This window comes from Rhinolophus sinicus, chromosome 3, assembly GCF_057876585.1.
Source record: "Rhinolophus sinicus isolate RSI-liver-muscle chromosome 3, RSI-T2T, whole genome shotgun sequence".
Taxonomy (NCBI): domain Eukaryota; kingdom Metazoa; phylum Chordata; class Mammalia; order Chiroptera; family Rhinolophidae; genus Rhinolophus; species Rhinolophus sinicus.
The window spans coordinates 68,709,110-68,725,484 of record NC_142503.1 but is presented as its reverse complement, the minus strand read 5'-3'; the positions used below and the strand labels follow the sequence as shown (position 1 = coordinate 68,725,484).

Genomic DNA, 16,375 nt, shown 5'->3' with positions numbered 1-16,375 from the left:
AAACTGTAGGAATGAAAAGGAACTTTCAGAGCATTGCTCAAAGAAACAGTTTTCAATTTAATTTGCAATATAAAGCTAAAAACATGTTTCTCAGGTAAAATCCTCAGTTATGAATTTTTGAATCATCCTGAGTATTTATATGTACACACACACACACACACACACACACACACACACACACACACAAGGTTTACTTTTCACACCCTTTAGAATTCTCAACTATTGTGTGCAACATGTTCTCCCTCTTTATGTACACCTCTAAATGAATGATAAACAGAGGGTAACCTAGTGACAACACCATCCTATTTTGTTTTGAAATTAGGAAGTTTATATTCTGCATAAGCTGTAACTTAATTGAAATGTTTTTTGAAAGTTAACATAAAATCAGTTATCTTCATCAATTTAAAATACTATCGTGTATTGTGTTTTAGTTTTTCAATGAAAAAATAAATCCAAAGCATCTAATTTACATATAGTTATGCATGCATATAGTCCTTGGTGTCCATTAGGGGATACACTTTGAACGTTATAGCTCATATATTTGATTTAGCATTAATTTTCAGTCATTCAATATGTTTATGTTGTACTGGGGTATGAGGATTAATAAAGTAACATTTATAAAGCACTTCTGAGTTGAGAAGTAGCATAAAATGCTAAGTATCATTACTATATTAATGGAAAAACATTGAAATCCCTCGGTGACCCAAATTATCTCTCAAAATTCCCTCAGACCTTGAGGAGTCTTTATACTGTAAGACAAAGGGTCAGGATAGAAGGGTCTGTGGTTACTAACCACATTTTCTCTGTTTCAGTTATTGACAATTATTAATAGGTGGTGCATTTCAGTTAAGTTGCGTAAACAAGGGTAAGGAATGCTTGCAAAGAAATGAAACTAGAGAAATGTGAGGGAGAAATAGCCCTATAAGAAGAAAGACTCTTCAAAGTTTTCAAACATAAAGAAGAGTTAACATGTAATGAAAAGAAATGGAGAGCAGGATGAAGGGTTTCCAAATTGGATAAAGAGGAGAGTACTGTTTCTGTTGGCAGAAATAAGGAGGTTACAAGCATCTCTTCTGGGCCAAGGAAAAGTTGGAATTTATTATTCTAACAGATTATTTTGTAAATAACATTAAATGTTATATATTTAGGTTATCTTTTCCATTTTATAAGTAAGACAGTCTACTAACATAAAAAGGAATTAATAGTACATGGGAAATGGAATATGCATATCCTAGCATTTCTCTCTAATGACTTTCATCTTTTACCAGAACACAGTAAACAAATGTAAACATACCAAGGCAATGACAGGAGCAGTGAGGGACAGCGTAAGGGATAGGAAACCAGATGTAATATGCGACCAAAAAATTGCCTGGGGTTGTGTTCTTAGTGCCCTGAACTGGATTTCACTGAAACTTAATTGCATCTCCTACTTTTTATTTCTCCTCTTAATTTCTTTTCTTTTAGTTAAAAAAATGTTATCTGCTATTAATTTAAATGGCATTAATTAGTTGATGACTCTGAAGCCCTGACCAGCTTCAAAAAAGGAGTTAATTATGAATGATTAAAAAAGCATGAGTTGCAAAGGGGTAAATAAAGGTAAAGTATAAGGCTTTCCCAAAAAACACAACATGTGAAAAACTAAATGGCATTCAGGAAAATTTTTTTCCTCAAAAAACTCATCACTTAAGCCAAATGTTACATTGTTCAATGTTAAATTGCTTTAAAAAACAAAAAACAAAACCCACCACATTTTAAAGCATAAAGAACATTCTGAATATATCCTTTAAAAAAGAATACTGTAGTGCTTTACATATCTTCTCATAACCAAATGAATGAATATGTAATTCCTGATACTTAATGACTATACTTAGATATTAAAATAAACAGATGCCCCATGGAATGAGAATAAGGATCATTAGTTTTCCATACCGAAAATGATTAACAAAGTTGAAATGCTGGAAGCTAGAGAATCAGGGAGCTCCTATTTATGTGAAGCGATTGGCAAGAGCAAAAGAATACTTCAGGATAATAGGCTTCTTTTAGATCATTTGAGAGGCATTGAATAGCCCTAAAATCATTCCCATGACTCACATCAAGCTGCTTGTGTATAATGAAGGTTAGAGAAGAACATGAAGAACATCCGATTACAGTTATGAAATCAGTGGGATTATCAAGCAACCTGATTTAGAAATATCCCTACAAAAGGGAAGTGAATTACTTCATACATGAGAATAAAAAGGCATAAATGAGAGGAGGTAAAATACTCCAATCTTTATTCATATTTATTCTATTGTGCATGAATAAATTCATTCCTCTTCATTCCTAGTGGTTCAAAGGACTTTCAGAAACATTGACTCCATTACTTGTTTTATATAGTTAGGATGTGAACTTTGGCACATATACAAACTAGAAATCCAACACAAATTAAATTATTTTAGTTTTTTAATAACATTGGACTAGTAACTATACCACCTTAGGCAAGTCACTTAACATTTATATGTATCGATTTCCACTCTGTAAAATGCAGGGGGCTGGGCTAGCTGGTCCCTTCCAATCACACTGTTCTCATGCTATCAGCCTGAGGACTCAGCGCTGGTATTAAAAACGAATGCTTCATAAACGAATTAGTACACAAAACCTAAGACCTATGGTTTTCGCTCCTTTCCTTTCACAAGAAAATAAAATAAAATCCATTGTTTCCTCTTCAACAATGCCTTCTTGGCAATGTTTCAATCTCTCCTTTATTGGAGAAGGCCTAAGAGACTGGAATTTCATGCAGGTTGAATGTTCCCTTCTTGCCTATCATTTCTCTAATGGTTTCTGCCTTACCTATTACCCCATACATTCCACTTAAAAATATCGTGCTTCCCTGAAAATAAGACCTAGCCGGACAACCAGCTCTAATACATCTTTTGGAGCAAAGATTAATATAAGACCCGGTATTATATTATATTATATTATATTATATTATATTATATTATATTATATTATACCCGGTCTTATAGTAAAATAAGACTGGGTCTTATATTAACTACTGCTCCAAAAGGTGCTTTAGAGCTGATTGTCTAGCTAGGTCTTATTTTCGGGGAAACAATAACAAAAATGTAATAAATGAAGAGATATAACTTATTTTTGCTCATTCTTCAAAAGGTTTATCTAGCTTAAGTGTAAAGGAGAAACATTTACACATCTATATATGAGGGAGGGGGGGGTCCAAGAAAGTCATATGTGTATTGTAAGTGGCTTCTATTATTACAACATTTTAAAATCCAAAGACCGAATTTTGTGAAAAAGTTACGAATAAAAATAAACTCTCCTTCAAATTTCTAAGTAAAATAAAGTGCTAGAATAACCATGCAGTAATTAAATGCATTTTCTTTTTTCAAAGCTCCCCTTTTTCTGAAGAGAATTGATATTTAATTATACTTATTTTGGTAAATTCAAATTACTCTGCTTGTGTCCCAAGTCCCAGGAGATTTTCCTGACACACCTGTAGTACAGGAAGAAATACATATACATAGAAGTAACTTCAATCCTTACTGGGAAAATCTGAGCCTCAGTTGTCAAACTTTAGTTTGCATAAAAATCAACAGGGGAGCTTGTTAAAATTTCAGAATACTGGGCTCAGTGATGTGCACTGGCTCTCTAAAATAATATGCATACATGTGTACATAAATTTATTATAGTTTATATTAACATAAAGGATGTGTAGCCCACAATTTATAACTAATAATAAAATGTATAATACTCTTTATTGTATATTCCACATAGCCAGTTGGATTTCACAGAATTCTTTCCTTTATTTTTGCTGAACTTTTCCATAGCCAAGCTATGTGTGTAACTGATGATTGAGTAGTTCAGACAAGAATGTTTGTTGATATTCTTGTTTATTGAAACAACTAAGACATATGTTGGAACTACACTTGCTCGTCAAGGAAGTGAGCAAAATCTTTGCTGTATTGAATGGATAACCTTTAAATATTGGAAGAATATTTCCTCAATTTTTTTGGCTATTGACAATAATCTGCATTACTAACATCTTTTCCATCATTTTCCTAAATCTAAACAACCAACAAAATGATTTATCAAGCACTGATGTGCAGCATTTTTCAAGCATTTTTCAACTTCCATGGTGTAAATTTTCCCACCATGGTTGATTTCAAGCTACGGATGAACGCTGAATTGGGAAGAGATGAACAGTTAACACACCATGTTATAGTATTTCTACCATACAAATATAATAAATGTAAATACCTTCAAGAGCACAGATCATAGTAAAATATAGTAAAATAATTAGGAGATGATGATTTTTTAACTATTTATTGCCTTTATTTTTAATGCTATAATTTTAACAATCAGTTAACAAAAGACCTGAAAATCAACAACTGGCTCTGGTAAGTCAATGTGAGCCAGCACTTGTACACCACTGCCCTCCCTCTACTTTTTGTGCATCTGATTCAGAAGGTCTGTTGGGACTAGGAATTTTCATTTCAAAAAGCACCCCAAGGAGGTTCTGGTGCAAATCTCAGATCAGATTTTGAGGAATCCTGACCTAGAATATGTACTTTAGAGGTAATCCTATTCAGACTTTCTAACTAATTCTAATCCTTTAATGAAACACTTTGTTTAAGTAAACACTGGGCAAAATTTTTCAAGTGTGAAAACAGTTAGTGCAGGTAAGAATATGAGGCTCCCTCATTCACTGTGGACTGTAAATTAGAAAAACTGTTTTGTCGAGTAATTTGGTGGAATCTGTTAAGGTTTAAACACTCCATGACACAAAAACCCCATTTCTAGAAAGCTATCCTGCAGTGGCAATACATGGGTACCTAAAACATTTCTAACATTAATGTTCACTGCAGCATTGCTTGGTACAGCAAAATCCCCAGAACTTAAATGTCTTTAATAGGGAGCAGGATGCACAAATTATAGCATATCCACACAGCAGACTATTAGGCAGCCATTATAAATAATGAAAGAGCTTTATATATGCTGCCTTAGAAATACGCCCAGGGTATATCGTTAAATTAAAAAACAGCAGATGCAGATCTGTGGTGACTGTCAGATGATGTTTGTCCAAAAAAGAACAAAAGTGGCGATACATCTATATCTATATCTGTATCTGTATCTATATCTATATCTATCTATATATATGTCTGTGGTTTCTGTGTGTATACAGAAGTGTTGGGGTAAGCATATGAAAAGTTGGCAGATATAAATGCTGGTTACCTGGAGGTGGGGGTGGGAAGAGAAAGGGAGGTGGGATTCAAGAGGGCATCATCATTTGTTTTCTTTCTAATCTATATACCTTTGCTTCAATAGCTTGAGATACAATTCACCTACCATGCAATTCACCTCTTTAAAGTGCATTATTCAGTGGCTTTTAGTATATTCACAGACATGTGCAACCATCACCTCATATTACAGATTTTTAAAATAGTAAGGTATTGTGAGTGATTTTTTTTACTTTTCTATTTAATGCTTTTCTACATTTTCCACAAGATGAAAAGAGAGATTATTTTAATGGGAAAATATTCAAATATATCCAGAGTCCGCCAATCTGTGTTAGTATTTTAATTGATAACTCATGTATTAAGGAATGGGTTTCTTTGTTCTAACACTAGAACTTTTTGCAATTCTGAAATCTGAAAAGCTCTGGAAACCTAGTTTTTTTCATAATATTTGATAGCAAAATCTGATCTGAATGAATGTGATGCTATTTACAGTGTTTATTTATCTGTTATAGTGTCACTATTTGAACATTTTGCTATAATAATACTAGCATACTTGATGATGGATGGTGTCCAAGACTCCCAAAGGTGATACAATGTAATATATAATTTATACACGTGAGTACCTTTCAAAAACCTTAGAAGTTCTTAATTCCAAGCCATATCTGACCCGAAGTATTTGAGTAAAAGTTTGTACCCCTGTATTAAGGAATATTAGAGAAAGAGTAAGTGAGAGTTGGGGAGGGAAGAAAGGAGACTTGCTGAATGGCAGAGGGATCAGCCTTGGGAGAGAAAAGGGAAACTGAGGCAAGGTGCATTCTTCCTGACACCATATTTCTGTATTTACTAGAGATGTTTAAACAAATGGCTGTCCCTGGTGTTGAGAACTTAGAAACTTTACATATGCCCTGGAATGAAAGATCACGGTGGAAACTCACTGCTCTATTCTGGAAGCAGATTCGGCTTGCGGGACCAGGTGCCTGCCAGGGTCCTATTCAGGCAAACCCAGGCTGAGTGCTAGAAAGGTGCCCTTTACATCTCCCTGTCAGTGGAGAGACTCGGTAGCTTTCGGGCATCTCCCTGGGGGTGGCGAAGCATTAACAACATCCTCTACATTTGCAATTTCAAAGGAGATTCTTTAATATTTAAAGTAATCCAAGACACTTAAAAATGCATGGGTTTAAATACCCTGATCCATAGTACCCCTCACTTTGCAGAGGCGTGAGTACAAGCACACTTGTTTATCTCACTGGAAAGCATGAAGGGGGAAACTGCTAGGACAGATTTGAAGACAGAGGAAGCGACGACCTGGAGCAATCTTCCACCCAGTTCCCTGCTACCTCGGAAATCAGCTTAAAGGAGTCAAAAGCATTCTAATGCTTAGACTGAAGTCAGAGTCGTCTGCTTTATCCTGGAATGAAATCATTTTAAGTATAGCTGCCTTGCCACTGATCTATGCTCCATCTTGTTCAAAAGTGCATCAGCAAGGGATTTTTCCTGGGCTCACAATTTCAAAGCTTTTTTCAATAGCTTCCTGGCTGTGTAGTCTCGTAAGGAAGAGATGAGGCAGGAGTCACAGTGGAATGAGAATTCTTCTGGAGTCCTATGTTTTCCCTTCTGCCTGCCATTTTTCCAGTCCCTCATACCTGCTGTATTCCTCCTTCAGTTGTGGTGAGATAGGAACTCGTCTTGTGTGCCTATGTGTGTGCATGAGTATGCAGTGTGCACGCATGCAAGCATGTTCTATGTCCAGTAACACAAACCTGTCTGGAACTAAGCGGTTCAGAAGCCACACCTAAATTGAACACAGTCAGCCAGGATGGAATAACACAAAGAGGGCAAGGAGAATGAAACCATAAAGGTCACCAAGTCCAGGCACGAGTGTTCCCAAGATTTCATTCAAAAGTTCCCTTTAAGGGTTTCAATTCAGAGTCCATTTATTGTAAATTTACAAATAATGATATGAAACTTTGCTGCCTCGTGGAGTCCACATCTAAAGCAACGACGTAGAACAAGGGAGAAGGATGCCTGTAGGAAATCAATGTGGCAACATGAAATCTCTTTCTAAACTGGGGGTGGTCTTGCCTGTCTCTCAACCCCCTCTCTCACTGGACTGTCTGTGTGTACTATTCATGTGATTACAGTTATTGTTTTATTTTTATTTGCCCCCACTGGATGGTGAGCTACAGAAGGCAGAACTTGTTCTTATTCACATTTGCCTCCATGCAGTGTTGTTTGAATTAAAATGAGTTGAAGTGGTAGCTTGACAATAGAAGAAACAATAGAAAGTACAGAAAAGCAGATAGAAGAAGGCAGCAAGTCCAGTAACATGGAAAAACTCTACCTACTCCTAAAATTGTCAGGGAAATCATTGTGCAGTAGTTGATATTCAGAATGACATTCCAAAATTAGGAAGAAAAGGGGGAAAGGGATAAGGAAAACAACTAACATTTACTGCCAGCTTGCTCTGTGCTGGGCAAAGCTGTAGGCATTTTACTGTCCACCACCCACTTTAATTTCATAAAGCATACACCGTATTTGGGAAAGATTTCTGTGCAAAGTATTTTAAAGTTATAGTACTTCAAGAGTTAAAACCTTAGCTTTCTGGAAAACTTGACTATTGAAAAAGATTCGCTCTCTGAGGGCTCTAACTAGAATTTTATGGTCTGATTTTACTAATAAACCCCAGAAATCTGGAGACGAAACTTTTTAGAGCACACATAAAGAAGAGCTGAAAACAGGGTACTCAGGTATCATTCATCTCATTTAGAATATGAGTATTAAACATCTAATCTAAGGAAAACAAATCGTTTAGCTATATTCCCAGAAACATGCTGAAATGTAGGTGTACTTTAGTGCTGTGATAAAGGGATTGAAGCAAGCCTTGTGTGCGTGTGTGTGCATGTGTGTGTTTTCTGTGTCCTTGATAACACCTTCTAGTAGTTTTCCTATATGCCTCAAGAGCATGAGGACAGTAAGTCTGTAGCTTGCAATTTTGCCAACCCAAAGACAGTCAGAGCTCGTGCACTTGGGAAGAGATCCTCACCTCCATTTTAATAATATCAGTTCCAACTTCAGTTCCTGAGTGCACAGGTTTTCCAGTTTGAGAAATGAGTCACTGTTGGAGACTAGCAAACTAATGCCAGCAACTCTGGAAAGCAGAGGCTCTTTTTTTTTTTTTTAAGATTCCCCTGCCATGTCCAGGAAAAAAATGTAGCAAATTTCTACAACAATCTCAGGAGAATTTTCTCTTTGGAACAAGATTTTACTGAAAACTTGGCAAAAAAGTGAAAAATAAAAAAAGGACCAGGAAGAATCTCTGGCTCCTACTATTCTAATTTCCTTAAGTGCAGGGACCTGATCTTACAGTTTTTCTTTGTATAATTGAATTACAAATAACAAAAACCTCTGAATTACAAATAACAAAGACCTGATCTTACAGTTTTTCTTTGTATAACTGAATTACAAATAACAAAAACCAAAGAACAGGGAACAGAGAATAACTAGGAAACTAGGAAACTTCTGCTGACAAGGTGACAGATGTGAACACTGTTCTGTGTCTAAACATAACCAGAAATTACAACACCCGTGTAAAGTAACCAACGTACTCTTTATACTATGGACAACAAAAGGTTGCATTTAGGGGAATGTATGTGCCCTGAAGCCTTTTATAGGGATCATGATAATACTAGCTAACACTTACTGAGTACTCACCAGGTACCTTTATATGAACCATTACGATCCCACTTTATAGATGAGGAGGGCAGAGAGGGGCTGGGACTGGGTGAGAATACCAACCTGAACTCACAAGTGCCATTGCTAGGCCATCTGGTTTTAGAGTTCGATCACCTAACCCCTGTACTATGGTATTTTATATGGCGCTTTAATTTCTAATTAGAGTACATTCTATTTGCCACAGCATATTAATTTATAAAAAGTAGACTACATTTAAAAAAGAACTCATGCTGGTCTTCCAGAGCCTCCATCATGACTCGCCTGGGCCTCCGAGAGCCCCATCCTTTCTTCAGAAGGCTCATAGCATTTCCAGGCCCTCAAGCCTAGCATTGAAGTGAAAATCTGATCAGGTTACCGCTTGGCTGATCAGCAAGCTGAGTGTCTTCAGATTAAAGCCTTCACAAGAATCTCTGTGGTCTGGTCCCTCCCTACCTTTCACCTATCTTCTCAGTTCTTGCCACTGCTCCCTTTGTATTTCACACTCAAATTGCCACTAGTGCCTTGTGCACAGGAGGCTTTTCACTCCTCTATGTCTAGGCACATACTTTACCTGTGTTTAGAACGGGTCTTCTCCCTGCCTCTGCCTACCTAGGGTCTCCTGGTCACCACTCAAATTCTTACTGTGGTTCCATCTCCTAAGAAGCCTTTCGGTGATGAGGTGCCCCTGCGTCTCCAGGCAGACCTGTCCGCTCTGCCTTTCCACAGCCTCCTTATCTGGTATGCATTTCGATCACTGCCTATAAACACCCTGTTTTTGTACTTGTTTCTCCTGCTAGAATATACTGAACGCCTTCTGGCAGTAAGATTAGTATACCAAGCACAGGTCTGACCCTATGATTGACATAGCATTTAATAAAGTTAGCTGTTTATAAATGATGCTTTTACAGCTTCACATGCTGCGCAATTTCCAAAACAAACAAAAACCAAAACAGAACAAATATTTTAAGCAATCCCACAGAACTCACTCTAAAATCACACTCAAGCTTTTTCAACTAATAGAGATCACAGTCCAAGAATACCCAGTCGGTTTCAGGTTATATTTTCTCCGATACTTTATCATATTCCAACAAATTTTAGTTGGTGCTTCATTGAAGAAAAGTCAGGCTTTTCACCTCTCTACAACTTTCCCTGTGTGGAAAAACGCTCATACCCTTAAGTCCAGCCTTTTTGTACTTTTCAGAAAAGTGCAGTAATTTCCTCATCATCTTAGTCTGTTTCTGATTTATAATTTATATACTTAAAATATCATCAACAGTTTTAACAACATGAAGTTCAAATCTCCACTGACACTAGTATGATTATATATGGGTGTGTATACATAATGCATATATAATGTATTTTAATCATTAGAAGAGATGATGATATAATTATTTTCCACTTCTAGATACATCTGCAGGTAAATGTATGATCACAATATAGAAACTTTAAGGTATAAGTCATTGCTGACAGTAAATGTAATCTCTACAAATCAGGCATGTAGAGATTTACATTAACTCTTCTTTGTCAGGAGAGTGTGAGAATGCAGCACGCTAACTGGCAGGTACTGACGGATTTAACATAGTGCTTCTACTTGTGGGATTTAAAAATATAAAGATAATGTTTTGGACATTCTAAAGGGGAAAAAAAAATCACACAATCCTGTCTTTTAGGCTTATTGACTGTCTCCTTTTTTGCCATACAAGCATACACACAGTTTTATGCAATCTATATAAAATTTTATGATTAGTTATTTTGGTTCTTCTACCATTTAATTAGTTCCCTATTAAGGATCATTTGTTAACTTGCCAGTTTTCATATTAATAGTTAATGGTACATAAATAACTGTGGCTAGGTAGCTCATTTCAAAACAAGGGGGAAAAATCTCTCTTTTTTAGGATAAAAGCCTAGAACAAGATTTTAATGTTTATATAAAATGTATATAAAATGGTAATTGCATTCCAAAACATTGTACTAATTTGTAAAGCTCCCCAAACTGTACCAGATTCATCCAAACCCTAGCAGTCCTGGGTTTTATAATTCAATTTCCACTCGCCCCTAATTTTAATAAGAGTAAAATGCTCTCTCATTGTTTTAGTGAGATTTGGTATTTTCCCATATGTTTATTTACTATTCTAAGCCATGCGTAACTTAAGGCACAAGATAATATCTAATACTACTGAATGAATTAATGAACAAAATTTTGTGTTTACATTTTCATTATATTACAATAAGGTCTATGAGTTACAGGACCAGTAATCGTTCTACCTCAAACCTCATAAATACCTTCTTTCACAAAAATACTGCTAAAAAAAGTGAAAAATGAAAAATTACTATAAAAGTTTCTTATCAGTCTCTAATAGTAAAGAATAACTATATATTTATATATTGACTATCAATACTTTTTAATTCTCCGGGGATTAAACAAATTACAAAACAAATTCTTCATTAGTAATTAACTTAAATTATTACAGTAATATATTTTAAAAGCTAGTATATATCATCCACTTCCCTAGGGCATCAATGCAGTATCCATTAGGAGGTACTACAAAGCTAAGAGGAATTAAGTTGAAAAGTAAAGTCTAGGGTTCTATACAGGGATATAGAGTGGGTTCCGGCGAGTATCTATGGGTATGGCCAACTACTTAGCTGTGGTCAGGGAAAGCCTTCCTTGCCTTTTTAGAAAAATTATAGTCTTGTCAATACTTTGGAAGTCAGCAGTCTTAGAATCTGCCTGTTCCACTGATACCAACAGTAAATTTTCAGAGCAGATAATTTTCTTTGTTCCTCAAACACGAACATTATTTATTCCTTTGTTTTTAAGAAAACCTTGTCTTAGCACTACAGCCAGTTAACAACTTAAGATTAGGTTCTGTTCCAAAAATGAAAAGCTATTTATATATAACTCAAAGCATATTTTTTAATATAAAAACCAGTTTTATTTGGACGTTGTTTTCATGGGCTGGTCCACAGGAGCTTGTTTAATAAGATACTTGACAGCAGTACTGATTATAATTGTTCAATTACATCACATTATTTTTTCCAGCATCTTTTCCCAGAAGAAGATGCATTGATTGTCCCAGTTCTAAATGCTGAGAATCTATGGAACCGCTCACCACATGAGGCACTGTACTCAAAGGCCCCAGAGCACATGTCATAGGCAGAGATGGACATATACTTCTAGACTTAGTTGTGGGATAGAAAGCTAATGTGCCTGGAGAGGAAAATGAATTAGCTTAGTTAACAGAAATATAATGTTAAATTAGAGAGTGTGGGGGACTACGCGTAAGTCAGCAAGACATAGTATAAAAGCTGGCAAACCAAGAAGTCTGCTTAATATTTACATTCCTGTGAACACAAGAATGTGAACCTGGAAGGAATGCAGTTGGAGGGGGACTAAGTGCAGCAGAAGGAGTACCAAGCACCAGTCCTGGCTGCCTTGGGAACAGGGCCCCTTCCTCATGTTAATGATTCTATAATAAGAAAAGGAGCACTTAAATGAATAGACATCTGGGGTAGAGCAACAGGTGTCTAGAGTAGTGCTTAGCAGTGGGTAGCTAAGGAGTGGGTGGTTTTTGCATCAGTGCAGTGGACAATGGATGAGTTCAAGGGGCAACTAAGGTTTATTGATAAAGCACTGACATGAGCCTGAGTGTTTGAGAATCTTCCTGGTATTGTGAAACTTGTCGACTCTCCCAAGGGCCTGCTTACAGTAATGTAAATAAATGCTAGTCCCTATACTTTCTGACAATGCTGTTTGGAAGGAATGCCCTAACAGGAGCAAGTAGATAATACACTGGAAAGCTAAAGAACCCTAAACTCAGCTTAAGAGAAAGCACAGTAGGATGCATAAGAGAATATACCTTTCAGAATAAAAGTTGTTTCCTCAATAGTCCCAAATTAAAGGAAACAAAAGCAGTTGTTTCCTAGTGGGCAGAGGGAGCGGTCAAGTCTTCATTTTATTATGTGGATAATAGTTACTTACAGACATTTTAAACAATATAGTATTGAAAAGTGTGCTTAGTTCCAACATTTCAAAACTTACCTCTAAAAGCACTAATATCCCCATAGTGTACTTGTAGTACAAAGTATTTACTTCCAGTCTCTCCTCCAACTCTGAATCCAACACCTAACGATTTACAAAAGAAGATAAATTAGTATTTTAGAAATGGAAATCTAAAATGAAGCTAACTTCAGGTTTCTGTGAAATCCAAAGGGAAATAAAATAGCATATTGCATATGAAATTATGTTATATGAAAACGAAGATAAACTAGACATTCACTGGAAATTTCTAATATAATCTATCAATCCTTCTCAAAGCTCTGATAGAATTCTATATATAGTTCCCACTTCAGAACCAGAGTATCACGTACAGTTTAAGAAGACAATTGACTCATTTTGAAAGTAACAGAACAAAGCAAAACAAAATTCTGTCCTTGATTATTCAACAGACATACATAAACCTATTCTTTTACTTTGTTTTGTATTTATTTATATTCATTTTTGTTTTCTGATTGAAAGTAGGAAATAGATTTCTTAGGAAGTCTCAGAGGAATTACTTTTCTTTCCATATGAAAACAGGTATCTGCAAGAATGTCACTGAGGAAACTGTTACCAACTAGATTACAAAGTCCAATATGCCAATACATTTTTGGACTCTGAAGGGTTCCTAATAGTCTTATTATTAATATAGTTTGCTAGTAAGCTAAAAAAAAATAAATAAATCTACAGAGAAAATATTTACAGGTGGAGAAAAATTTTTTTCTATCTGCTCTACTAATGGATTTTTAAAATGTCAACAAATCTATGACAGACCCCTTATTAGTTTCCAAACTTATTTGATGGTGGTTGCCTGGTCAACTATAGAAAGGATTCTGAGAGTCATTTGAAGAAAAGCAAACTAGATATCAGTTAGAGCTGGCATGAGTTAGGGAGGCAAGAGTGGAACACGTGCTCACAAGATGTCATCCCCAAACCATGGCAGACCTACTCTGTAACAGAACTGCACATTCCCTTTGGTATTAAGAAACATTCAGGTACTAAAAGAGAATCTGGTAATTCACTCATACGTTGGAAGCCATGAACAGTTTAGAAGTGAAGTCAGAAAGCCAACTGAGGTTTGGCATCACATTAAATACCCAGGTTCCAAGACTATAAAAAATAAAGTCTATTTGCTGAAACAGCAGTTTATTTAATTCCTAGCTCTCTTGGCTCATGAAATGCTCCTGCTGTCAAAAGGCAGTGTGCTGGAGGCCAAAAGTGGCTTGAGGTATACTTGGTTATTTTCTATCTAAACTGTTGTGTGCACAAATTACCGAACAAAGAGAGGCAGAGAAAGAGTAACTACCTAAATGAAACCTTTTTCAATATAAAGCAGGTGATACAGGGATTTTTAGTGTGAAATTGCAAAACGGAACACTGTCAACAACTGTTGGAAAGGACATATAATAAAAAGTACTTTGGAATCAGAAAATTAAGCAGCTGAATATGTACCTTCGGGGAGTCTGGTAGGGGGAGCATTTCTTGCCCAGGCATATAGAATATTGGCTTTATCTATACAGGTTCCTTCATCACAATACCTGAAGGGAAAAAAAAGAAGCTAAGAATTAAGATTCAAGTAGTAAAATGCATAAATCATTCACCATGGGCAGGGAGGATACAGGAAAATATTTGAAAGCAAAGTAAAATACATCAATATATTATCATTGCAGTCATAACAACTTAAGATCCTAATGAAGATTGGCACAAAGAATATTTTCAATGTGAAAAAGACACACATAAAAGATTTCTGATTGTTTATTTCTTTCCCAATGTAAAACAATCCTGTGCGGTAGCCATACAATTTCTAATTCAACATGTTCATATGTGGAATGTACACTATGTAATCAGGTACAAAAATAAACATTGAGTTCACACAAACCAAAGGTAATTCAGAGGATATTTAGAAGTAAACTAAAAGAAATGTCACACCTTTCCTCCTTGGGGATCAGTATTATCAATAAATCTTTTGTTGCTGCAACAAACTATGCAGTGCCTACCCTCAGGGGGTGAACAATACAAGCATATTCCACTCAACGGGTTCTTAGTGATTGATATAATATGTATATATATGACTTTTTTTTTTTTTTTAGTTTATGAATACTGGTTGTGTCACAAGTTCTTTCATGTCATGCAAGTTAATCTTACAGAGTCTCAGTTTTCTGTCTTATAAAACAGAGAGAGTTATGCTTACCTCACAGAGTTATTCTGTAAGTCAAATGAGATATAAGTGAAAGCACTTTATAAAACTCAAAGCACTATTCCAGGGTAATGCATTATTTAACAAAATGTTCCCGTTATCTAAAGATTCAGCGTGGAGAGGCAGTGTTGGATGGTGAAAGAAACACAGGCAGAAAGACACATCTGAGGTTGAATCCCAGAACCTCCCCTGAACAGCTGTGTATCTTGGGCTTGTCTATAAGCCCTAGAAGGCCTTTCCTGTATCTTCATACATCACCAGCACAGGCCTCTCTGATAGGGCAACGGTGATGATGTGCGTAAGGCACTCAGTACGGTAACTAACACCTTGGTACCTACAATGGCATATCCAGTCTCATAAATGGTAAGCTGTGTGACTCCAAACCATACTTTTTCCCCCCCCATTTACACTATCCTTCTTAGTTTGTTTTGTTATAGAATTGGATTTGTTCAAAACACCATTACGTGACAGTTTTATGTTGCTTTTATATATTTGTGTTTTGGGAAATTGGCACCAAGCAAGGTCAAAGTCAGGAATTTAGGCAGATCTGAAAGGTTTGAGGACTGTCAAGGACAACAACAAACATAGCTTCTTGAGCAGGAGGTGGCACACATATGAAAAAATGTGCACTGCCCATGGCCTTGAAGGGAAGAGAGGGCAGACCATGGTGGCTTCCTATACACGTTAGAAGCTGGGGCTAGCAACTTGAAGAACAGCCAGGTCACAAATAAGAAAATCACTGGTAAGAAGTACCTTCATACTCAAAGGAAAGAACTCCTAACATGTTTCCTGCTTAGAGACAATAATGGGGTAAGAGGACAGGCAGTAAGTGCAGACAAATGTTACCTGTCTGATAAAGGGGTGAGGAACCAGGAGCCAGGAGGTCCTACTAAGGTTATGTTCAGCAAATATTCTTGCTTCTACCAATCGGGCTGCAGAAAGAAACTGGATAATGTGCAATGTAAAACACACCAGATAGTGGTTTCTCACTGTTCACTGTCAAAAACAATAATATGCTTATGATGAAGGATCATTACCATGTGATACTTGTGCGCTGGAAAAATGTCTGTAACATCCTTGTGCCAAGTGTGTTAAAAGGCTTAGCGTATTGGAGAGTAGCCAAAAGCAAAATTTTCCATTGTGGCCTCATGTTATAATGGTTTAAGAAATGAGATTGTCAGATGTGATGAACTT

The 16,375-nt window shown here is 36.2% G+C and overlaps 1 protein-coding gene across 41 annotated transcripts in view; it reads right to left on the bottom strand.

Annotated features, from left to right (window-relative positions):
- The window catches only part of PAM (peptidylglycine alpha-amidating monooxygenase), a 261,122-nt gene that overhangs the window by 77,006 nt on the left and 167,741 nt on the right, over positions 1 to 16,375 (bottom strand). For all 41 annotated transcript variants that reach the window (XM_074328644.2, XM_074328647.2, XM_074328650.2 and 38 more), the window contains 2 exons: positions 14,437 to 14,522; positions 12,988 to 13,071 (listed from right to left, as the gene is read on the bottom strand). In XM_074328644.2, the coding sequence (XP_074184745.1) occupies positions 12,988 to 13,071; positions 14,437 to 14,522 (170 nt within the window). The remainder of the gene's footprint in view (positions 1 to 12,987; positions 13,072 to 14,436; positions 14,523 to 16,375) is intronic.